This window comes from Oratosquilla oratoria, chromosome 27 (genome assembly GCF_046742065.1).
Source record: "Oratosquilla oratoria isolate Oo_2021 chromosome 27, ASM4674206v1, whole genome shotgun sequence".
NCBI classification, from domain to species: Eukaryota; Metazoa; Arthropoda; class Malacostraca; order Stomatopoda; family Squillidae; genus Oratosquilla; species Oratosquilla oratoria.
The window spans coordinates 50,481,379-50,506,816 of record NC_134803.1 but is presented as its reverse complement, the minus strand read 5'-3'; the positions used below and the strand labels follow the sequence as shown (position 1 = coordinate 50,506,816).

The window sequence follows — 25,438 nt, the reverse complement described above, 5'->3', positions numbered from 1 at the left end:
GATAATAATAATAATAATAATGATAATAATAATAATAATACAGTGATAACGATGATAATATTAATGATAATGATAATAGCAATAACAATAATGATGAAAATATATCCATACAATAACAATGATGATAATAATAGATACATCCATCTTGTTGCCAACTGTGTGACCTTTGGCTCAGCCGACAGCGTTGGCAATAACTCCTTCACAGTTAAATTCGTCACTCAACAGCAAACCAGCTGAGACCCTTCGGCTGTTGCAGTAGCTAATGGCCTGCATGATTAACAACTCCCGATTTGGACTCGGAGGCGATGCGCGTGGACAATTGGCCCCGTTGGCCAATCAGGGGGTCGGGGGAGGGAGGGTCCTTTTTTTTTTTTTTTTTTTTTTTTTTTTTTTTTTTTCTTCTTCGTCTTCTTCTTCTTCTTCTTCTTCTTCTTCTTCTTCTTCTTCTTCGTCTTCTTCTTCATCGACCGGATCAGCCAGCTCAAGGTGCGAGGGGGAATACCCATGTCATTATTCGTACTTATAAGAACATAAGAATGAAGGAGACTGGAGACCATAGGGCCTACACTAGACCACATACCGCGTAGAATGTATGAGAAGAAACAAGGAAGGGTATTACAGGCTATGCAATGAATATGACCTTTGCACATAGCGTGAAGAAAACAAAATATTAGATGAATAGATACGTAATTGAATTGGTAAATAAGTAAATGAATGAATAAATGAAAGAATAAGTTTATAGATAAATAGAATGAAATAAATCTTAGGCTTTACAGGTAAACATGGACTTCGTCATCTCTTTCTTATTAGGTGGCATTTTCTTCCGTTTCGTTTTCTCTGCCGTCAGCCGATTTTATTCATCCCTGTGGGATCCCCGCACGTTTGAGACGTTCAGGAACAAAGGGGCATCCGCGCCACTTTGGCCGGTTTCGAGTTAAGCACGTATTTATTATTATTTATATTATTATAATTTTTATTTTATTTTATTTTATTTTTATCATTATTATATTTTTTCGCATCCGACCTAGTTATGGACCAAAAGGTCTCCTGTCGGCATGCTCCGCCTTTGTAATCCTTTGTAAAAGAGAACTGTAAAACTTTGATTTTTTTTTTCTCAAAAACTATACCTTGGCTGGGAGGCCCCTCTGTTTCTGAACGCCTCATATGAGCAGTGCACGACAATTATTCATAGTATACGAGGCACTGTGAGGAAAGTCTAGACTTAATGAAAGGATTTGTTTGAACACGTGACTAATGTGAAAGGGTTACCGTTACCGTTACTCGTAGCGTTACTCCGTCACGTCACGACGCGAGTAACCTTCGATGAGGATGCGGCGTTTTGTCCAAGGACCTGCAACGTAATAATTAGGAGATAATTACTTGTTACATTAATACGTATATTGATTGTGTTGCCATTACTCCTGTGATATCATTATCATTATTGATGTCATCATCATCACCAGCACCATCGGCAGCAGCACCATTGTTATTTACGTCATCACCATCATTATCATCATCATGACCATCATCATCATCATCACCATCATCACCATCATCATCATCATCATGGCCATCACTATCATCACCATCATGACCACCACCATCATTATCATCATCATCATCATGACCATCACTATAATCATAATCATCATCATCATGACCATCACTATCATCATCATCATCATCATCATCATGACCGTCACTATCATCATCATCATGACCATCACTATCATCATCATCATCATCATCATCACCATTTTGCGCGGCTCCTTCTGGCGCCAACACCTCTAGAAATAGAATCGCTTCCGCTGCCTCCTCCTCCTCTTCCTCCTCCTCCTCCACAATGATTGCCAACGACCCTCCCCCTCCCCCCCCCACTCACCGCCAACACTTATGCTGGCGCGGCCGGATGCTGGGGGAGGGGGGGGGCAAGTTAAATTATCTTAATAAAATCACCTGGCGACAAGAGCCAGAACTTGGTGTTAGGACCATCATCTCTCCCTAGTTATCAAATTACTCTCAAACCCTTCAAGTCTATTGACTCATAACAAGAGAGACTTTGCCAAAGCCAACAGGAAGCCGCAACGGCCGAGCCGGGCAGTGTGACACCGTGTTTACTTCCAACGTCCTGTCTGGCCATGAATCCCGAAGACCACGTTTAGTTCCATTACCGTTTCCAACTGTTGGCACTGGCAACATCCTCGGCACTATTGACAACACATCCACTGTTGTCAACACGCGACTCTGACAAGGCTTCAGTGGTCGATAATCTCATTTTCCCACAATGGGGTACCTCTTCCACCCCTTCCTGTTTTGACAACACACACACATACACCACCCGTAAGCTGACAACAGGGAAAGTTTTATTTCCCTCAACCCATCCTACATTTTTGGCCGCCAGTTGGTAGAACTGTCACCGCCACCATTACTCTCAACCTCACATGCGAAGATTTTCTTCTTCTTCTTCTTCTTCTTCTTCTTCTTCTTCATCTTCTTCTTGTCCTTCTTCTTCTTCTTCATCTTCTGCTTCTTCGTCTTCTTCTTCTGCTTCTTCTTATTCTTCTTTTTCTTCTTCTTTTTATTCTTCTTCCACTTCTTCTTCTTCTCCTTCTCCTTCTTCTTCTTCTCGTTCTTCTTCATCTTCTTCTTCTTCTTCTTCTCGTTCATCTTCTTCTTCTTCTTCCCCTTCTTCTTCTTCGTCTTCTCCTTCTTCTTCTTCTTCCTCTTCGTCTTCTTCTTCTTCTTCTTCCTCGCCTTCTCCTTCTTCTTCTTCTTCTTCTTCTTCTCCTCCTTCTTCTTCTTCTTCTTCTTCTTCTTCTTCTTCTTCTTCTCCTCCTCCTCCTTCTTCTTCTTCTTCTTCTTCTTCTTCTTCAGGCTGACGCCTCTCGATTCGCCTCAATCGTGATGCGTCTCTGCCTGAGCTCCATGGGGGGTCATGATAAAGGAAACGATTGTTAGGGAAGCCATAGAATGTCACTCAAAAGGCAAATGTCTACAGTAATTACTATCAGCCAGTGCGACTTCAGACAAAAACGTTCATTAAACATAAACATTCTTCAGACATAAACGTTCATTAGACATAAACGTTCTTCATACATAAATCTTCTTCAGATATGAACGTTCTTCAGATATATTCTGACACAAACGTTCATCAGACATAACGTCCTTCAGACATAAATCTTCAGACACAAGTTCTCTTCAGACAATGTTCTTTAGAAATAAACGTTCTTCAGACATAAACGTTCTTTAGACATAAACGTTCTTTAGACATAAACGTTCTTCAGACATAAACGTTCTTCAGACATAAACGTTCTTCAGGCATAAACGTTCTTTAGAAATAAATGTTCTTCAGACATAAACGTTCTTTAGACATAAACGTTCTTTAGACATAAACGTTCTTCAGACATAAACGTTCTTGCACGACTAACCTGCTAGAACTTCACAACATGGTCATCTGAAACTACGACCCAAAGAGCAAGTCTACCTGGACTTTAAACACGCTTTTGATTCCGTCCCAGACACGAGAACACGAAACTCGCTTTGCGTGGAATAAGAGGTAACCCTTTGCAAAGCTAGTTGGTAAGAAACCGGTTGGATAAACGGCAATCTCACTTCTTTTGTCGAGCCAGTCCCGTTTCTGCTTCTTCCCTTCCACTAATCTTTGGCACATGTTTTGTTCACTACCGAGTTGTAAATGGGGCAGACGTAGGGTGGTGTAATGTAGATAGGGAGAGGATGACGGCGGGTCAAACTTCTGGCAGAAAACTCTTCTGGTATTCCTCAGGCACGCCGGGGGTGGGGGGGACACGAAATAGTCACTCCCCCTCCCCACTCCCCGCCCCCCTCCTTTACCCTTGTTGCCACGCTGTCTCCCCCCACCTACCCGCTCCGAGACTCACATCCGCGTGCTTGTTTCACACGTATCGACTTTTCGCCGTGCGCCATTCACGACACGACGTCGTGCTCTCAAATAACCATGGGTGGCCATGGACCCTTTCACAGGTGGTCATTACATGTGGAAACGTCCCTAGACACCCACGGTTACTTTGAGAGCACGACGTCGTGTCGTGGACGGCGCACGGCGAAAAGTCGATGCGTGTGGAACGAGCCAGACCTGTCAGTCGGCCGGCCCGGCACTCCCTGGCCCACCTGGCCGACCTTGTGCTTGCCAAGCGCAACTAAACCAAGGGAACACTGAGAATGTGCACGTAGTACGTAGTATATCTGCAACAAAGCATAGCCAGTCAACAACCATCATATATTCATATATTCGTGTGTGTGTGTGTGTGTGTGTGTGTGTGTGTGTGTGTGTGTGTACGTACATTATTAGATGGAGTAAGGGAAGACAGGATTAGTTGCCTTACCATCCCTGAATTAAATATATATGTATATATATATATATATATATATATATATATATATATATATATATATATATATATATATATATATATATATATATATATATACAGTATATATATAATATGGGGTGAGACATCCCTCATATTCCCTTCTCTAATCTCCATTTGTGGCTTTACTTCCTCATTCCCCATAATCCCCTATCCCACTCTCTCCCACCTCCTCCTCCTCCTCCTCATGCCTCGTACTTCCTCCTCCGTCTCGTACCTTCACACCCGGACGCTACTGATGCGCACCACGCCAATTTCTTCCCCAGTTGTTTTATTCTTTTCTTCTCTCTCTCTCTCTCTCTCTCTCTCTCTCGCTCTCTCTCTCTCTATCTCTCTCTCACACACACAGACACACACAAACACACACGTGCACACACGCACGCACACACACGCGCGCGCGCACTCATTCAATCGCACAAATTCGTACACGCAATCACACACACACACATACACACACACGAATATACGTACACTCAATCACACAAATTCGTACACGCAATCACACACACCTACACACACACACACACCTACATCACACACACACACACACGAACATACACACACTCAATCAATCACACAAATTCACACAAACACTCAATTACACACACTCAAAAAATCGCACAAATTCGCAGTCACACACACGCGGGCGCGCGTTTATTGAGTAGGTGTTCATCGATCGCCAGTTAATATAAATTGTCTATCGTTATTGTGTCTAAGGTATTAACAAACGATCAGGAACGCAGATCGTAATTATGTTTCCAGTCGTAGCATAAATAACGACCAATTTTCGGTGTCCAGGTAGTTACAAAAATCGAGCCAAAGCATCTACCCGAAGACGAACAAGAGCTCTGATTGGTCACGGGAGGAGTGAGTCGTCGCTGCTATTGACCAATAGAATCGAAGTTCTCATCTGGCATACTCGCACTTCTTAGTCTCTCCAAAACCAAACGTGGATTGACCATCTTGTTAGTGTTGCGTGATCGCAAGTATGTGTTCCTTTGTAATAGATGTACTTTTCATGTTACCACTTGTTTCGGGTAGTTGTAGCCACGCCCTAATTTTTTCGTCTTTCTGAATTACCGATCGTATGAAATATAATATTCTCTGTTCCGTGTTATCCTTTTATTTTAGTTAGTTAGGATATTGTTTATATTGTATATTGTACCTTATTATGTTGATAATATCTGTATGTGTATTGTTATTCTACTCACCCTGCCTGTAATGAAATAAATAATAACGGCTTGTGAGTTAGCAACTGCGGCCCCCTCATGGTGACCGCAGTCACGAGTGAATACGCATTCGTATTCTTTCTCTCTCTAATTTCTGAACCCGTACAGAGCGGACACTTCCCGCTCCTCTATAAAATCTCTAGGTTAAGTGTGTTAGGTGGACCCTAGTGGTAACAAGTGGTCCGGGTAGGCATAAAATAAGTGTGTGTGTAGTGCTAAGTGAAATGTACATAATTTATGTTAGAACACCATAGTTTTGCCTTAACCTTACCTTGCCCCTTTGAGTTATCCACCGGTCACCTAAACCTATTGACATACGTGCTTGAAGGTACTGCACAGATTTATTTGATGTGCAGTACATTGTTACCCTGCCATTTAGGCTCAATATGGTTCGTCGATGATTGGAGGTAGAATTGTTTCTCCAATTAAGATTGGGCATTAATGGGAGGCGTAACATTAGGAAGTGTGTGATTCTCCATGGTCTTGGATCACCTGCTGGACTCGTGATCGACAGCTATTTCCCTCCCGAAAGAGAGCTCAGAGCTCGTATATGACCGATCTATGGGTAATGCTGTGACCTTACACATGCACACACACATAACTCCTCGCCCACGGGAGTTGGAGTAACGACCCGTGTGTTTGTGTGTATGGTTTCTCGAAATTCTTAAAGAAAGTAGATGAGTCGGCTCATCAGACCATCTAGATTTATTTTCGTTTGTTTAGTGAGTTTAGAAGACTTAGCCATTAACGAAGAAGAAAAAGTGATTTGTACATCCACGAAGCATCGTGACCTGATTATTCCAACTAACGAGCAGCTACGAATATAGGTGTTTGAGGTCAGGTATACCTGGATTGTAAAATGTTTGTTACAAAGCTTATGCTTTCCTAGTTTGTCTTTTTCTCTCGCAATCGTAAATTTCTTATTTTTCCTCTACTACGTTTTCATATATCTAGTGCACACACACAAACACACGCACATATATATATATATATATATATATATATATATATATATATATATATATATATATATATATATATATATATATATACATACATACACACACATACACACATATACACACACATACACACACACACATACACACACACACACATACACACACACACATACATACACATACACGCAAACCCACACAGACACACACACACATACACACACACACACATACACACACACACACATACACACACACACACACACACACACACACACACACACACACACACACACACACACACACATACACATTTGCAGACGAATTACAAAGCAGATTTTGTTTGCATGTTCCTGCTTCCCGAAATGCATACAGACACAGACAGACAGACAAACGCAGGCAGACAGACAGGCACAGACAGACACAGACAGAGTGACTGCAACCCTTGGTCAGTCTCGCGTCAATAAAGATCAGCCCGTGGGCGCGCGATTGGACTTGCCTCACTCGCCCGCCCGCACGCCCACAGCGGGCGGGCGTGGGCGCGAAGGGATCCCGCTCGGAGTGAGAGAGACCAGCGGGCAACGGGCACGATGACGTCACAGTGCAAACGACCAATAAGGTCGTACCGTTCACACACGTGGCCACTTTGGTTCTCTGAAGAACAACTGCATCTTTGTGTGTGTGCGTGATTCACCATGGTCTTGGATCATGTGTTGGACTCGTGATTGATAGGTATTACCCTCCCGGATGAGAGCTCATATATGACCGATCTATGGAGAATGTTGTAAGCTTACACGCACACACACACACCCAACTCCCTGCCTTCATAGACAGTCAGACAAAACTCATAATGCATAATCTCAAGCACTCATCTGCCTGTGGCCCTGATAACATAAGCAACATCCACCTAAAACACATTGGACCACAAGGTATACACGCACTCACAAACATTGCAAACTACAGCTATTCACACAACACTATACCCGACATCTGGAAGCATGGTAAAATAATCACCATTCCAAAACCGAACAAAGACCCAACAATCCCAACATCGCACCGCCCAATCACACTTCTCTGCACCCCCTCTAAAGTCATTGAACGCCTAATACTTAAACTTGTCACACCATATATTCCCCTTGCTGACTCTCAACACGGTTTTAGGCCACTACACTCCACAAACACTCTTCTGACAAACCTCACACAAAGAATTTTAGATGGCATCAATTCAGATAGGCCCCACCACAGAACACTTCTTATAACATTGGACATTAGTAAAGCTTTTGATGCTATCCCCCGCCACAATCTAACAAATAAAATATATAACACAGACATGCACAATAACACCAAAAGATGGCTGGCCAATTATCTGGCAGGCAGGAATGCTCATGTGTCATATAATGGCCAATCATCGCACATCAGAAACATTAAGAACGGAGTACCACAGGGCTCAGTTCTATCCCCCACATTATTTAATCTATACATGCATGACTTACCCACACCAGACACCTCAGAAATACAAATCTCTTCCTACGCAGATGACATAACAATCACATGCACACATCGTAACACAGACAAAGCTGCAGAAATAATCCAGCCTTACCTTGACACACTCAACACATGGTTCATCACAGACTCAAAATAGCTCCAACCAAATCTACAGCAACACTTCTCACCAACTGGACAAAAGAACACAAATACATACCTCATCTCTACATCAACAACACTCTAATACCACACACAAACACACCGAAAATTCTTGGTGTAACATACGATACATCCATGTCTTTCAAACAACACCTCACAAACATAAAAAACAAATGCACACCTAGACTTAACGCACTTAAGTCAATCACTGGAACAACATTTGGACAAAACAAAGAAACTAATATAACAATATACAAACAATGCATACGCTCAGTGATGAATTATGCGAGTCCTGCATGGGCTCCTAATCTCAGTGAGACACACCACAACACCCTTCAAATCATACAAAACAAAGCCCTAAAAACAATTACAGGCTGCACAAATACAACACCTACAGACCATTTACACCATGAAACAAAAGTCCTCAAAGTCAAGGACCACCTCGACATGAGGCGCACACAAACACTTGCTGCAGCCACCACAAACACATCACACCCGCTACACTACATAGCAGAACACCCACACACACCAAGAAACATTAAAACTACACCCAAAGACCTTTATTACGCACAGATACTCTCTTCTCTTCCTCCACAACCACCAAATACCAGCCTCCGGAAACATATTCATAATCATATCACTCACCGCTCCATTAACACGCTGAAAGACAACACACTGCTGCATGCCAGACCCCCTGATATCCACCCTTCTGAATCCTCTCTCCCACGAAAGGACAGAGTCCACTTGGCCAGACTGCGATGCGGTCACCACCCAGCACTTCTAAGCTACCAGAAGAGGCTGGACGACCGTGTTGTGAACAGCTGCCCAGGATGTAACACTTCACCCCATACCATACAACACATAATGGAAGACTGCATTATACACAATCATGCACGCAAACAACACAACATACACTCTATAAAGGATTTGTGGGAAAACCCAGTTTCGGCTGTGGCCTTCCTTGGGGAGACGGGACTGCTCGGACAGACAGTCTAGGGAACGACAACAACAACAACTCCCTGCCCACGAGAGTTGGAGTAACGACTCGCAGCGCAGCGATACTGAAATTATTTCAGTCCTGTGTGTATCTGTGTGCGTGTGTACGTCTGTCTGTCTATATCCATACAATTGTTAGGATTGCCTGTAGTGTTGGAATTTCTGTAAAAAATAAACAAGTGTAAAATCACCAATGACGATATCGTATGGTGGCCACTGATGACATCTCTTCGATTAAGGTTAATTGTGTCACTGTGTCTATCATTACACACTCACACACACACACATACACACACACATACAGGAGGGAAATAGCTGTCGATCACGAGTCCAACACGTGATCCAAAGACCAAGTGAATACACACACACACACACACCACCTGTCACGGGTGTTGCTTGGTTGTGGACCCCACGAGCGTAGACATCGATGACGACTGCTGCAGACGGGAACTTCCTGTCCGAGAGGGCGGCCTTCGGGATCTCTGTTGCTTAGAGCCAGCCGGAGCACCATTTCATTCATCTCGGTGACAACCCCGCCACCTTCATTCGGTGCAGTGAGGAGGTTTTGGAAACGGCATTAGAGAGACCCTTTTCTCTCTCTATCTATCTATCTATCTCTCAATTACCTACAGTACTATGTTTGTCGCTCTATGAGCGAAATAAATTTATACAAACAAAATCTCTTTCTCTTTCTCTGTATGTACCTATTTTCATATGTATATACGTACAGGAAGTATTTCTTAGTTTGAATATATAGTCACAGGACCGACAAGCGCATCCTAGTATGGGGACATTCTAATTCAACTTCCTTTGGAAGTAAATAAATGCTCTCATTCCAAGAGAAAAAGGAGACAATAAACTTTGTAATCATAAACTTGCCGTAACTTTTAATTATATTTACATAAATGTGTGTATTTGTGTGTGGAACACACACACACACACATACATACTCGCTTTCTCAATCCTTGTTTTTGTTTTTGTTTTGTTTTTTAATTCTTTCTCGGTTCACGATAACTGTCTTTCTCTTCTTTCGACCACCCCCCACTCCCCTCTCCCACCCCCAACTCGGTCTCGCCCTTGCCATGGCCGGTTTGGCAAGATCTGACGCTTCCATTCAGGTTCAAGGCTTTGTAGAGTGGTTTCTGTTGGGGGGGAGCGAGCAAAAAAGGGATTTGGGGATCTTGGCGGCCAAGGTGGAGGCCGGAGGTGAGGGCGGAGGGGGTGTTGGGGGTGGGGGGGGGCTGCTCAGGTGCCAGCAGGTGTTGAAGGGAGGGCCTGGCGCCGAGTACAGTCCGCCTGTGACCCTGACGCCGAGAGCACCGCGTCTTTCTCCCTTTTCGATCTTTCGCGGACTCCTCCCCGTCCTCACGTCACTCCTTCCCCTCCCGAGCCCCGGCCGCTCGGAGAAGCTCGCTTGCGTCGTCGCTCGCCGTTCCTCCCCCAAAAAGGCTCAGAGAATAATTGATAATAATAATAAAAAACAACCTGTTTTGTTGTCCAGAGGAGAAGTGTGACTTTTACCGCCTGGCACTTGACATTAACACCACCTGCAGTCGATCTCGGGAATCTTTACGACGCGGTTCTGGTCCCGCCCCGACCCGCATCGACAGTACCTCGAGGGCCTCTCCTTCTCCTCCCTCCTTATCTTGCCTCCCCCCTCCACCCCCCGTCCCCCCTGGGGCCACCTCTCCAGGGAATCCCTACGGAGCAAGGGAATCCTTTTCACTACCAGTTAGTTCTGACGAAGGGAGGCGGGCACAGATCGATCGTCATGAACACGTCCCGCAAGAGGAAGATCACGTCGACGCAGACGGAGGCCCGCGTCGAGCAGCCGGGGCCGAAACACTCGAAGAGGGAGAAGGTGCCCTGGTGGAGGAACTCCATCGTGTATCAAGTTTACCCACGGTCGTTTCACGACACTGATGGCGACGGGAGAGGGGACCTTAAAGGTAAACAAACGATGCAAAGGTTCCTTTCATTCACTCTCTGTAGCGTCGTTCAGGGTTTGATGCGAGAAAGAGATAAAAATAGTCCACGAGCAACTCGCATAAACGCCAGCTGAGGATCGTACGTGTTGTGGGCGACATCCGGGACTGAGCAACGATCGAGTAATCTTTGGTCTGTGCGTTGGAGCACAAATGAAAAAAGTGATTCATATGTTGTGACTTTATTTTTTCTTATTAACAAAATATCTGCTCCCATATTAGAAAACGAAAAAGTGTAATTAAAACTTACAATGTTTATAAACTTCCCGACGGAGTGTGTACGATAATAGGCGGGATTTTCAAAACGGCGCGGTACTGTTTAATCTTCTTGACATTGTTTAACCAAAGTTGGAATCGATGATAGAAATAATGTTCAGATATTCATGCACCTTGCAGTAGTCTGCATCTCGTTCGTCAGTGGCCGCTAGAGGGTCAAACACCTGAAGATTCAGCCAGAAAATATGAACAAGTTGGAAGACCCCAAAAACGTTGCTTTACGGTTATGATTGTCTGTGTCCCCGCATGACACACACACACACACACACACACACACACTGACACACGGCTCGGTGGCGGATTGGTAAAGCACTGGCCTCACAAGCCAGAGAACCGGGGTTCGATTCCCCGGTCGGGCGGAGATAAGTTGGGTTTGTCTCCTTTCACGTGTAGCCCCTGTTCACCTAGCAGCGAGTAGGTACGGGACGTTAGTCAAGGAGTTGTGACCTTGCTGCCCCGGTGTGTGGTGTGTGAGTGGTCTCAGACCTACCCAGAGATCGGCTAATAAGGAGCTCTGAGCTCACTGCCGTAGGGTGGTGTCTGGCTGTCTCGACAGAGACTGCAGCAGATCCGAGGTGAATACATACACACGCACGCACGCACACACACACACACACACACACACACACACACACACATCGTTTCGAGCCTGAACCAGATTTTATATGATAGTGAATATCTCGCCAATGTACCTCGACAGACCTGCGCTGTCCACTGATCAACCCCCCCCCACACACACACACACTAAAACTTTATGGCCTTCTCTCATATCCCCCGTTCCATCGGTCCCGCCGTCTCCCCTCGTACTGTAAATGCCTACTTCTCCATTCTCCTCTCTCCCGTGATAACGCCTTTGGCCGATGTCACACTGTCCGGCGCGGCCGTTGCGGCTTGTTGGCTATAGCAAAGTCTCCCTCACGTGTCATTAGATTTGAAATGTTATGATTGTATTTCAACCAGGGGGTGGAGGGGATGGTGGTCGTTATCTAAAGTTCTAGCTCCTGTCGCCAGGTGATTTTATTAAGCTAATTGGACTTGGCCCCATCGCCTGGACGCGTCCGGCGACGCCGCATAGTGTGACACCGGCATAGGCCTCCTGCCTGTTCGTCCGTCTCTAACAATATTTTATCCAATTCATTTTCAATCTTCAACTCCTTCCCTTCTCCTCCTCCCTCTCCCCTCAAGTATATACACTCACTCTTTTCCAACCTTTCGCTTTGCAGTCTTTGCGCATGCACAAGCAATCTCAGCAAGCCTTTATTTGCATTTCCCCCACATGCTTTCGTCTTTGAACACTTTCCCTGTTTTGTTTTCTCGTTTGATATCCTAACCCGTTCCTCCTCTCCCCCGTCACCGCCCCAAATTTCCTCCAAATTGCCATCGGTGTCCGTGAGTTGTTCCTATGCAGAAATGCTGCATCCACTGAACTCTCCACCACGATCCAACAGCCTTACTTCTGCCCTTACACAAACATCTCTTATAAAGATGAACTCTATCCGTCTTACACTCGCTAATCTATGCCATCAACACACGAATTATGTTTATGTATATATACACTAAAAACCCACTGTTGATTTGAGTTAAGGAAAGAAAGGAATTAACGATTTCCGTATATTTCGATCACTTGCTGTGATCCTCTTCGTTATTCCCTTTCTTAAATCCAATCAACTGTGGGTTTTTAGTGTATTTATTAATGTGTTACGACATTACTGGACAGTTATGTATATATGCACATAAATATGCATATTCTGCAGTGTGTGCACATACATATATATTTTGATATATTGCTTTCAAAACGCTACGATTTCTTTCTGAACCGAGCATTGGTGTGTCTTGATTCAGTTCTATAATGTGGTTCTGCAAACTCAAAGTGATTCATAATGGACTCTTTCCCTGAAGAGAACTCCTCCCTAGCAAGGTAGTGAACAACTACACGTATAACTAGAGGCAGTCACAACCTAGAATACCACACACATGAAACAAGCACCAGCAATTGCTCGTTCTTCTCCTGCAGCGTCCAAGAGTGGATCCATCTCGCATCTCATGTAGTCAATAGTCCCACTCTTGATGCTTTTAGAAATAGGATCACCCATTACGACCTCCCACTACTCAATCCTAATCCTGACTCTAATTCTGTCTCCACCCTTAGTCCTTATCCTAACCCCATTTCTGGTTCAAATCATACCCCCAATCCTTAATTTCCCCTGCTTAGCGCTCGCATATTATACCGCCCGTGCACGGCACTCAACGGGTTTCCATAGAGAAAGAAAGAAAGGTTCCTCGTTTCGTTGTGTGTCTTCGTTCTGACCTCTATCTGCCGGCATCGTTTTCTTGTTGTTGTGACGCTAACTCGGCCTTTCTCCCTCGCCAGGCATCACGGCGAAGGCCGACTACCTGTACGACCTGGGGGTCAAGACTCTGTGGATCTCGCCCTTCTTCACCTCGCCCATGGTGGACTTCGGCTACGACATCTCCAACTTCGTCGACGTCGACCCCATCTTCGGTTCCTTGGAGGACTTCGACGAACTTCTCAAGACGATGCATTCTAAAGGTACCTTATTTTTCCGTTATTTTGAAAATGTGGGGTGCGCTTTCCTGATGTGGCGCTAGCGTGGGCACTCACTAATTTGTATGCTCTGGGTCTTGTCTTCACTGGTAAACCCACGAGAACTTAAATTTTAACACGTTTGTATAAATGTATGCACACACACACGCACATACACACACACACACATTGCAGTCTGACCAAGAAAATCCGTAACCCGACACGAAGTCGAAATTACGAGAATCAGACTCCGTGAAAGAAGAAGAGAAGCCAGTGGTGGGGGGGTCGGGGGTAGGAGGTGGGGGGGGGGGTTGAAACCGGAAATGAACGTAAGGTGGGACGGGGTTGGGGTTGAAAACTAAACTAGTTCAGTATCAAAATAAGTTCCCAATCGCTGTCCCAGAAATTAATGACTTTAGACGCTTGTGTGCGTCTTAACGTCCCCTTTTTGTTGTTGTTGGGGGGAGGGGGTTGAGTGTAAAGACAAAAAGAGGACTGTGGCATGGGCCCTAACCTATCCACCATTAATGCAGCTTTGTGCATGAGTGATTAGTTCCTATCTACCAGGCCCACAACTACTGTCTACTGGAAGACCACTACGACCTCCGTAAATCGTCAATCTACTTTTATCTTTACTTTTTCAAACATCGACAACATCCTTTTCTCACCCTCCTCCTCCTCCTCCGCGCAGATATCAAGGTGGTGCTGGACTTCGTGCCGAACCACAGCAGCGACGAGCACGAGTGGTTCCAGAGGAGTCTGAAGCGAGAGGAGCCCTTCACAGACTACTACGTCTGGGCCGACCCTAAGGGCTTCAACGACTCGGGCGACCCGATCCCGCCCAACAACTGGGTAAGTCTCGTCGTCGCTGTCGTCGAGTAGATGGGTTCCTATCAGCGCCCAAGTAATTGATAATTGTATAATCATATTCAATTAAATTGATTTAGTTCTGATTATGTAGTTATGGTCAAACGCGCATGCTGACGAATGAACGCAAGTTGTCTGAGAAACAACGGTAAGAGGGTGAAAGCGAGGAAGACGTTTTTAGGGGAAATTGTGAGGTCAGATAGGAAATGAGGGCAAGAGAAAAGGTAACTGAAAGATTGCAAATTTATACAAGTAGACCCTGTTTCAGTCTCTCTGGAAACACAGAAACAAGTTCTCTTACAAAGTAGGTCTTCAGAGAAACGTGTCTCTCTTTCAGCTAAGCGTGTTCCGCGGTTCCGCGTGGACATGGCAAGAAGAGAGGAAACAGTTCTACTACCATCAGTTCCACCCCAAACAGCCGGACCTCAATTTCAGAAACTCCCTTGTGCAAGAGGAGATAAAGGTAAGGAAAATTGTCCTTTGGGTGGAAAGGAGAAATTACATTGGATACCATCTTGGGACTAAAATTGGGTCTTTTTGATGATAACTTCAGGAATCCCCTTGTGCAAGAGGAGATAAAGGTAAGGAAAATTATCCTTTGGGGGAAAATGAAAAAATAAATTGGATACCATCTTGTGCCGAAGTCCGAGTCTTTTTTTATGATAACTTGAATCTCTGTGTGCAAGAGGAGATAAAGGTGAAGGAGGCTATCCTTGGGGAGGGGAAATGAAAATTTACATTAGATACCATCTTGTGCCTTAATCTGAGCCTTTTTGATGACGTGCATGGGGACAATGTTTCCCCTATCTGGCCTCATTCGCTGCGGCTGATGGGTAACGCTGGCATGTTCGTTGGGAACCGTAACTTCAATAAACAGAGAATCATAAATGTGGTGACGAACATCATCTTTGTCAGACATTTCGTCAGCCCAACGAAACGTCTGACGAATAAAGATGATGTCCGTCGCCACATTTATGATTCTCTATTTGCTGATGGATAACGTGTTTGCTTACTGAAGTTCTCATCGATCCCCCCCCCACCCTTTCCCTCTGTTGTCACTGATCGTCATCCTTTCATTCACAAATTCATTTCTCACCGAGTATCACACTATCACAACCACATAGAATCTAACATAGCAATAAAATAATAATGAGAAGAGATCAAATGTGGCTCATGTCCGACTCCTTGCTACCGAAGAACGTCTTCAAGTTCTGGCTGGACCGCGGCGTCGACGGCTTCCGGGTCGACGCCCTCAAGCATCTCTTCGAGGTCGAGGACCTAAGCCTCGACGAGCCCGTCGACGAGGAGGCTGACGTCGAGGACAACCTCCAGTACAGCTACCTGAAGCACCCCTACACGTCGGACCAGCCGGAGACCTTTGAGGTGGTGCGGGACTGGAGGAAGATGATGGACACTTACCCAGACAAGTGAGTCCAGTGTATGCGGCGGTGGTAGTGCGTTTATCCCTGATGGTACAGATGGATTTTTGGAGGCCTCAACCTCTCAACCAATGCTTGGAATTTGGATAACGACGTAAAAAAAATGAACACATTATGCTTTCTCTAACTCAAATCTTGCACGCAGGAAGTGAACTTAATATGCCTTTTTAACTCAATCTTACACGCTGTCTCGTTGCATGTGAATCTTTCATCTTTTTGTCCCGCATCTGTCGGGACCTTCACCCTCGGAGTGGCCTCAAACTGACCGAGACCCCCAAAGAGACACTACGTGTTTCGGGAACGTCCTGGAAGTCGACATGACGTCACTTATCCCTGTGACGTCACTCGTGAGCCCCGTCTCCTTACTGTTCGACGCGCGGACGAGAACGAGAACGACTTCGGAGGAGCCGCTGCACGACACGCCAGCGACGAAGCGGACCTCCTCTTCTCCTTCCTCTTCCTATTCCTCCTCCGCCTCCTGCTCTTCTTCCTTTTCTCCCTCCGCTTCCTCCTCCCCTCCTCTTCCTCTTCTCCTCCCCTCCTCTTCCTCCTCCTCCGCCCCTCCCCTCCTCCTCCTCTTCCTCCCCCTCCCCTCCTCCTCTTCCCATCCTCCCCCTCCCCTCCTCCTCTTCCCATCCTCCCCTCCTCTGCCTCCTACCCCTCTTCCCCCTACCCCTCTCTTCCCCTCCTCCTCCTTCCTCTTCCTCTCATTCTCCTTCTGCATGAGGTCTGTTTTCCCGGTGTGTGTGTGTGTGTGTGTGTGTGTGTGTGTGTCTGTTTGCCTGTCTGTGTGTCTGTCTGTGTGTCTGGCGTGCCTCTGCATCCGTCGTGCCAGACCTTTCGCACTAAACCTTCCCTCGTCCGACTCCATAAGCATAAAATCTCCTGGCGACAGGAGTGGGCGGTGCCAGGCCCGGAGGGCTGGTGGGCGGAATGGGAGAGAGTTCACCGCCCCGGAGGACAACCACCACATCCGGTGCTTGTCCTATCAGTGGCATCCTTCCCCCCCCCTTCCGTACCGGATGGCACTTTTCCTCCTATTCTGGATGCCGCCGGGCGGTTTTAATCGTTTCTGTCGCTAGGAAACCCCCCGTCCGGATCCGTCCCGGGATTCGAACCGAGTTTCCCTCGACCAGTAGGCCACCAACTCCGGATATTTTCGTCGAAATTTGAATGATTTATTTTTATTTGTTTATTCATTTACTTATTCTGTTTTTATTCTATTTGTTAATTTGTTTATTTGTTTTATTTATGTATTTATTTACTATTTTGTAACAGTCACAAAGGCAGATACAGATAGACAAATAGACAGACGAACAGACACAGATAGAGAAATAGACAGACGAACAGACACAGATTGACAAATAGACAGAGAAACAGACAAACACATAACTCGCATAACGTCCTCAGACACTTTCCAAACGTCCATCCCTCCATCCATCTATTCGTCCATCCACCAACTCATACCCTCTCTCCCTCCTTCTATCCCTCCCTCCCTCATCCATCCACCCAACCATCCACTCACCCCACTCCCTCCTCCCTCCCTCCCCACAGGTCTCGTTCTCCCCGACCTTGACCTTGACCTTGACCTTGACTTGCTGCACCCTTCAGGTCGTCCTCCGGTTCTGGCTCGACCGCGGCACCGACAGCTTCCAGGTCGACGCCCTGAAGAGCTTGTTCGAGTTCGACGACCTGACCCTTGACGAGTTTCCGGTGGTGGTGGGGGGGGGGTTGACCCCGGAGGGCACCCGGACCCTAAGGACTCTCGATTTCCCGGACACGTTCCCGGTCGTCCGGGAATGGCGAATCTTGGTTGACCGATACCGCGACAAGTTATCCCAAGTAGCCACCAGTAGACCACAGACAACACAGACTCCCACACAGATTCCTACACAGACAACAAACCATAGACTCGCACACAAACCACAGTTTCCTACACAGACAACACAGACCACGGAGTCCCACTCAGACTACAAACCACAGATTCCCACACAGACAACAGACTCCCACACAAATCACAGTTTTCCACAAAGGTAACACAGACCACAGACAATAGACCATATCCCCACACAGACTATAGACCACAGATTCCCACACAGACAACACAGACCAGTTTCCCACACAGACAATACAGAGCTTCACTCAGACTACGGACCATAGTTTCCCACACAGACAACACAGATTCCCACTCAGAGTACACACTACAGATTTCACACAGACCACAGTATCACACACAGACAACACAGACCAAAGACCACAGATTCCCACAGACAACACAGAACCCGGATTTCCACACAGACCACAGTTCCCCACACAGACATCACAGACCACAGAATCCCACACAGACTGCAGACCACGGACCACAGATTCCCACACAGACAACACAGACCGCAGTTTCACACACAGCAGACAACAGAGTCCCACCTAGACTACAGACCACAGATTACCCAACAGACAACACAGACCAAAGATCACAGACCACAGATTTCCTCACAGACAACAGACCACAGATTCCCACACAGACAATAACCGTCCGACGCTTCTTCCCAGAGGTTGGAGGGGGGGGGGGTCAGGCAGGGGAACGTTGCCGGGTGCCGCGAGGCTGGGGGAGGGGTCCCGGTCAGTGAGATTTAAGTTACCGCCATAGGACACGGTTGCTGAAACAAATTTCCCGTGCCAACTCGCGTGCCAGGTGGCATACTTGGCACGTCACGGACATGACACACACACCGTGCCACGCCACGTCTCACAATTTGAATGAAATCGCCTGGCGGCACTCGCCAGAATAAATTTCTTGAAGTGTGTCACCGTAGCGAGGGCGGCGTCATGTATCTACCACGTCACACGTCACGTCAAACGTTACGCGCATGTTACGGCAACGTTTCTTTAAATGTCACCGTATCACGTGACTGTTTGGTCCTAAGATAACCTACACCAGCTGTACACTAATAATAATAATAATAATAATAATAAATAAGGAGAGAAACTAGATAAACAAATAAATAGAAAATAGATAAACAATAGATAAATGAATAATAAATGAATAAATGAAATAAATATTTTGACAAGCTCCGGCCGAAACACCTTCCTTACCGGGTGGTATTCTTCTTGTTGTGGCTGCCGCCGGGTGATTTTATTCATCTCGTTTCACCCCCCACCCCCTTCTCGCACAGGGTGCTCCTTGGATTCGATTACGCTCGTGGCACTTCCTCGAAAGAGAATAGAAGCGCTGGTAAATTAGTAGTACATAAAAACAACAACTTCGGTAATAAACATGGGCCAAATGAATGCATTAACCAATAGAATATAGTATATATATATATATATATATATATGGTATATATATATATATATATATAATATTTGAACTGTAATTTCCACTTTCGGAGAAAAGAAAAAAATTGTGCATATATTACGATCACTGTCTTTTGTTTCTTTGTTTTCTTCGAAAGCGTGATCTACGGTTCATTTTACAAATGCGTTAGAACATTTAACTCGCTGGCATATGCATATATATTATGCCGTGACTTAATTAACACCACCTCTCGCCCTGTTGGCCAGGCTGATGATGGTGGAAATCTACAACGACGACATCCAGGAAGTGATGAAGTACTACGGCAACGACACAGACCCTCTGGCTGACTTCCCTTTCAACTTCCAACTGATCGATAAGCTTCAGAACCGCAGTGACGTCACAGGGACTCGCCTCAAGAACATCATCGACGAGTGGGTCGACAACCTCCCCGACGGCAAGTGGCCGAACTGGGTGGTAAGACATAAACAAAGGTCTGACGCTTTTGCTAAAGATAAAAAGTTTTATTTAAAAAAAAAAGGCTTTCGCTAAGATAGAAAGTTTTGGTTTAAAGATAGAAATGTGGCTCAGCCGAGTTGGTAAGATGCAAAACAAAATTTTAAGATTCTTCTTTAAGAATAAATTCTTGTTTTAATAAAAAGAAAGTCATTGGTGGTGAGACATAAACAAAAGCTATTGTTAAAAAAAATTAACAAGGAAAAATTACCCAATGGGGATATAAAAAGAACAATATCACATTTTCTTTGGAGAACCAAAAATCTTGCTACATAAAAAATTCTAGTTTGATTTGTTCTCCATACTTTTTGTACAAGAAGGCATCGACAAACTACCAACAGTCATAATCATTGGTGTATTTTACGTATATATTTTCTAATCATTTACTTAATAACTTTACCCTGTCGTTTACTAATTCCATATAATTGAATTTAGCTTATAGAAATGGTTCCGTAAACTATCCCAGTCGATTCCACCATCGTAATAGCCATATTCTGATTAAAAATCGTGTAGGAGCGGGTTTCCGAAGGTTTCCAAAAGTTTCCGAGATCCCCATCGGGGGGAACGTCATAGAAATTAACATTGCATCGCGCCTTAGAAGAGATTATAACGTACACACCCGCGGTTTCTATTGAAAAATGTCACCGAATTTAATTGAATCTGAAGAAGGGGAATTAGATAGTGAAGGTCGTTCACTATCCGTCCAGCCACATACGTTTAAGTTCATAATGCAACGCCAAACGTCAGAAGATGATCAGGAAATGACTGAACATGCCGAGGTTGACCTTCTTCTTGGCAATGATGAAAATGGGGAGTCCGACCCTAGTGGTGAAGAAAGTGTGGAGAAATAGGATCAGGAAGAGGAAAACCAGGGATACAGGGCTGAAAAAATAGGAAATACTGACTGGTATATGTAGAGATAGGCTAGGCCTAAGGTGAAACTAGATCATCATCTTATTTTTAATGTTCTTTGTGTAGTCTGCCATTCACATTTTGTTAATCTGTACAGATTATGAGTATTCGTTCAAATGTGCAGCACATATTATATATCCATTAGACATGCACACATTATGAATAAAACCTTACCTAACCTTTTTATGAATATTCATAGTGTGTGCATGCCAAATATATTCATTATTGGTGCTGCACATTTTATGGATATTCATAATCTGTGCAGATTCACAAAATGTGCGTTACATAGGCTACCTAGGCCTATAGGCTCCCAAAACATCAGAAATAGAATGGGGTTAGATCAACAGGTGTTGGAAGCTTAGTCTTAAAGATATGTGGAATCCAAATTATTGGCAGAGTTGGTTTTGTTGGCACATTCCTTAACTGTTTTTACACTCGACAACTACATAATAGGCCATAATTTATCAAATTTCCTCACAATCATTTAATAGATTCAATGTTTACAATGGCGCGTGAATAGACGTAGATTCCTCAAGCTTCACACTCCCGACGATTCCCGAACTTGTTTTCGAAGTACAGACGATTTTTTCAGTTTAAAAAAATAATTTTTCCCTCCCTCTCCTAAATTCAAATTCAACAGCAAAAATATTACGTGGTAATGGTCGGCAGTTTTTTTTTTTATTCACTCTGTAGTTTTGAAATGAGTGTAAATATCGTGCACTCTGACCTTTAAGTATACTTGTAATGAAATGTTTCAGATGTATGGCTGTGAATATTTTATTTATCTATTCATTTATTTATTCATTTGATCTTTATTATTTTCTTTTCTTTTACAATACCAGCTAGGCAACCACGACCAGAATCGGGTGGCATCCAGGCTGGGCGCCGACCTCGTCGACGCGCTCAACATGTTGACGCTCCTACTGCCGGGCACACCCATCACCTACTACGGAGAGGAAATAGGTACTTCGTCTGGCCCCGGTGACTGACCCATTGTCAGTTACCCCCCCACCCCACCCGTCCCATCTACACCTAATGTTCATGAATAAACTGAGCATAATCCCAGTGACGAGGGTAGCCAGCGTTCGGTTTTCTATTCTCGATCGAAACCCCGTTGGTGCTTCGCTCTTTCAAGTCTACTTCCCAAAGGCCGCCAACCTCCTCCCCTCTCTCTAAACCCTTTGGTTGGCGCCGAACAATAGGCTCCCTTGTGATGCCACACAAGCTTTGAACTGACGCCTCGTTGGACCCCTCTCACAGGCATGCAGGACGCGGACATCAGCTGGGAGGACACGAAGGACCCGTGGGGCTGCAACTTCGGCCGAGAGCGGTACCAGGAGCACAGCCGCGACCCGTGCCGCACGCCCATGCAGTGGGACGCCACGGCCAACGCTGGTGAGTGGGGAGGGGCAAGGGCGGGGTGGGGAGGGGATCTGTTCCATCTGAGTTTTGAGGGCGGTTGCTTTCTTCCATGACACTACCTCGAGTCACTCCTGCTGCGCTGTGCCTTAGCAACCCCCCACCGCTTCCCAAGAGTCCAAGTACAACACAGTCTGTCCTCATTTTTTTGGTCTTTCTCCTCTGCCTCACCTTCCCAACCTCCTTGACTCGCTCCTCCCTTCCAGGATTCTCGAAGGGGCCGAGCACGTGGCTCCCGGTCAACGACAACTACAAGACGCTCAACGTCAAGGCGCAGACGGAAGCGAGGGAGAGCCACCTCAAGGTGTACAAGACCCTGGCCAGACTGCGACAGGAGAGCTCCTTCGCCAAGGGCAAGCTGGCCTTCCCCGTGGTGACGGACGAGGTCCTGGCCTTCATCAGGTAACTTCTCACCTCCTTCGTGTTTTCCTTTGCTCGGAAATAGAAAAGAAATCGGTAACGGGGAGATGGGTTGTCTTATGAATACTGTGACAATGAGTTCCACTGACAAGGCAGGAGAGACAACCGGATGGTTGAACACAAAGTCTATATGTCTCCTTCTCTTTTTCTCCCCTGTCAGGTACCTTGAAGACGAGCCGACGTACCTCATTGTCCTCAACCTGAGTGAGAACGACGTTGTGGTGGACCTGGACCACCACGCCAACCTCGAGCTCCCGCCCGAAGCTTCCGTCATCACGAGGTCTGCCTCGGACAAGAGCGAGGAGAACTCGCCCGGGTAAGAAGCGAGGCCCATTGTCTTCCAGGGGGAGGAGGAGGAGAAGGGAGTAGGGGGGGGGTCCTCAGGGAGTAGTAGTTCCCAACGGGGGTTGAAGGGAGTCTTGGGTGCACAAAACGTGTCTGTCGAGCAGGGAGGAGAGCATGCAAAAGACGGGGGAGAATGGAGGGAGACAGTGGATGACGGGATGACGCGTCCCAAAGTGAAGCTCTCCTCTTCTTCACATTTCATTTCTGTACGTAATATGTACAACTTCATTATTATTATGTTATAAAATTCAGTGTTGTAGATTAAGTAGTGTTTGGTGAGTGACATTACTCAGTCGAGGGGTAGATGCAGGTACTATTACTATAGTTGGGGATCCCAGGAGGTCCAGGGCAGTTTCAGAGTGTGTCCTCAGACCTAAGACCAACAGGAGTATTGGAATGGCTGCAGAAAGCTCAAAACAGCATTGCATAAATAAAGGGGTTGGGGTGATGGTTGGTGGGTCTGTGAGGAAAGAGGTCGGGAACCACTGAACTAGGAGGAGAAGTCAGCATCCTTCCTCTTTACTCTGCGAAGTTGAAAAAATAAAAAAATAAAAATAATAAAAATACATAAAAAAAAAAATCAGCGTCTTTGCATAAGTGGGAACGTCTGCAAAGAAGAGACCGGGAGCCAAGAAATACCATTTGCATGAATGGGGAAGAGGGTGAGAAGACAGGCCGGGGCGAGCTAGGGTGAGCTAGGGCGAGGAAGGGGTGCCCGCCCTCTTGTCGCTACCGTGGCTAACTTTGTGGCCTTCCTTCCTTCTTTCCGACAGTTCGAAGGTGAGCCTGAGCGCCCTGATGCTCGTGAGGGGGGAGGGCCTCGTCCTCCAGCTGCCCTTCGTCGAGGAGATCGAGTGACGAGACCCAGACCGGCACCGGAACCTCGAGACAACGAACCTGCGGTCTTCGTCCTCCTTCAGTTTGCAGGATTTCACCTGACATACATGGACTGGCATTCTTGCTGCCCTCCTGTCGCTTCCGTTATTTTTATTTAATCCATTTGATTCTCTCTTAATGTTATGGTGGTGGGTGAGAGCTGGAATTGTGTTCTCTGCACTGGTGAGTTTTAGAAGAAAAAAATTACGTAGACAAGTTGCGCTTTTTGTTCGATAACGTCTTGAAGTCTTCCTTGAGATATTCTGGCATCGGTCTATAAAGATGAACAGCGCCTTAATAATATACATTCTACGTACCAAACCCATCCTACATATTTTTTTCTTTCATATTGTTCGTTTCTATTGATCCTTCGATCTTGTGCCACATCGCCATTTTCCCCAAGCGTCATCATTGTCGAGGTGGTCCTAAGCAAGTGACACTGCCTACATGGGAAGAACAGCTACAAATATTTATTGCTCATATTTACTAATGATAATTATTTCAAATTCGGGTTTTTGTCTAAAGAGGAGAATGCCCATTGTGATGTTCTTTCTTTGGGCAGCTGCAACGAAAATCCCTGAATAAATTTGTGCAGACTTAGGTCTGAAAATGTCAGCCTTACTGTAACGAAATGTTTCCAGTCAAAATGTCTTCCTGTCATTCAAGCCTCTTTGTTCGCCAGATTCTCGCCTTTATTTCCAGTGTATTTGTATTTTGAGCTGACGTATGCAGCGTTTTGCATGGGTATACGTGTTCCATAGTTTCTGTAAGTTAAAGTAATTTGTCTGTGAATCACATAATTTCTTGAAACATACGACTTATAATAAGTTAATGACCACACATTTTTGTGCTGTGTTATGAAATATGATTCAGAATGTTTATGTAATGAGTACGCAGCTGGCAGAGATATTATATGGTATGGATCATCTCTGAATAAAGTACAACGTTAGTTGGTTCCTTCATATCATTTCTCACTGCGAAGATGTTAAGAGTGAAGTTCCTCGGGGTTCTGTCCTAGAGCCACTTCTGTTCATTATGTATTATATACCAGTGATACAGATCACGGACTAAAACATACATACATATACCAAGGCTTTTTCCCCCTTACTAGGGAGGTAGCCAAAAAGAAAGTCATAAAATCATTCCCACCCATACCATCCCTAAATACACTCCACTCTCCTTCACCCTCCCTCTTATCTTGGCACCTCCTGGATGACGGGTCATCCCTGCACCCTGTCCACTGCCCTGGACTAAAACATACTATATCTAAATTTGCCGGTGGTAATGAATGATACGGAATAGCCAATGG

The 25,438-nt window shown here is 45.4% G+C and overlaps 1 protein-coding gene across 2 annotated transcripts in view; it reads left to right on the top strand.

Moving 5' to 3' along the window:
• Positions 1-25,083, top strand: part of LOC143040047 (maltase A3-like) — a 41,961-nt gene extending 16,878 nt beyond the window's left edge. For both annotated transcript variants that reach the window (XM_076210651.1, XM_076210650.1), the window contains 10 exons: positions 13,870-14,049; positions 14,735-14,895; positions 15,248-15,373; positions 16,108-16,337; positions 19,911-20,118; positions 21,912-22,032; positions 22,330-22,464; positions 22,695-22,890; positions 23,069-23,224; positions 24,027-25,083. In XM_076210651.1, coding sequence (XP_076066766.1) covers positions 13,870-14,049; positions 14,735-14,895; positions 15,248-15,373; positions 16,108-16,337; positions 19,911-20,118; positions 21,912-22,032; positions 22,330-22,464; positions 22,695-22,890; positions 23,069-23,224; positions 24,027-24,111 — 1,598 coding nt within the window. In that variant the 3' untranslated portion in view covers positions 24,112-25,083. The remainder of the gene's footprint in view (positions 1-13,869; positions 14,050-14,734; positions 14,896-15,247; positions 15,374-16,107; positions 16,338-19,910; positions 20,119-21,911; positions 22,033-22,329; positions 22,465-22,694; positions 22,891-23,068; positions 23,225-24,026) is intronic.
• Positions 25,084-25,438: the final 355 nt, after the last annotated feature.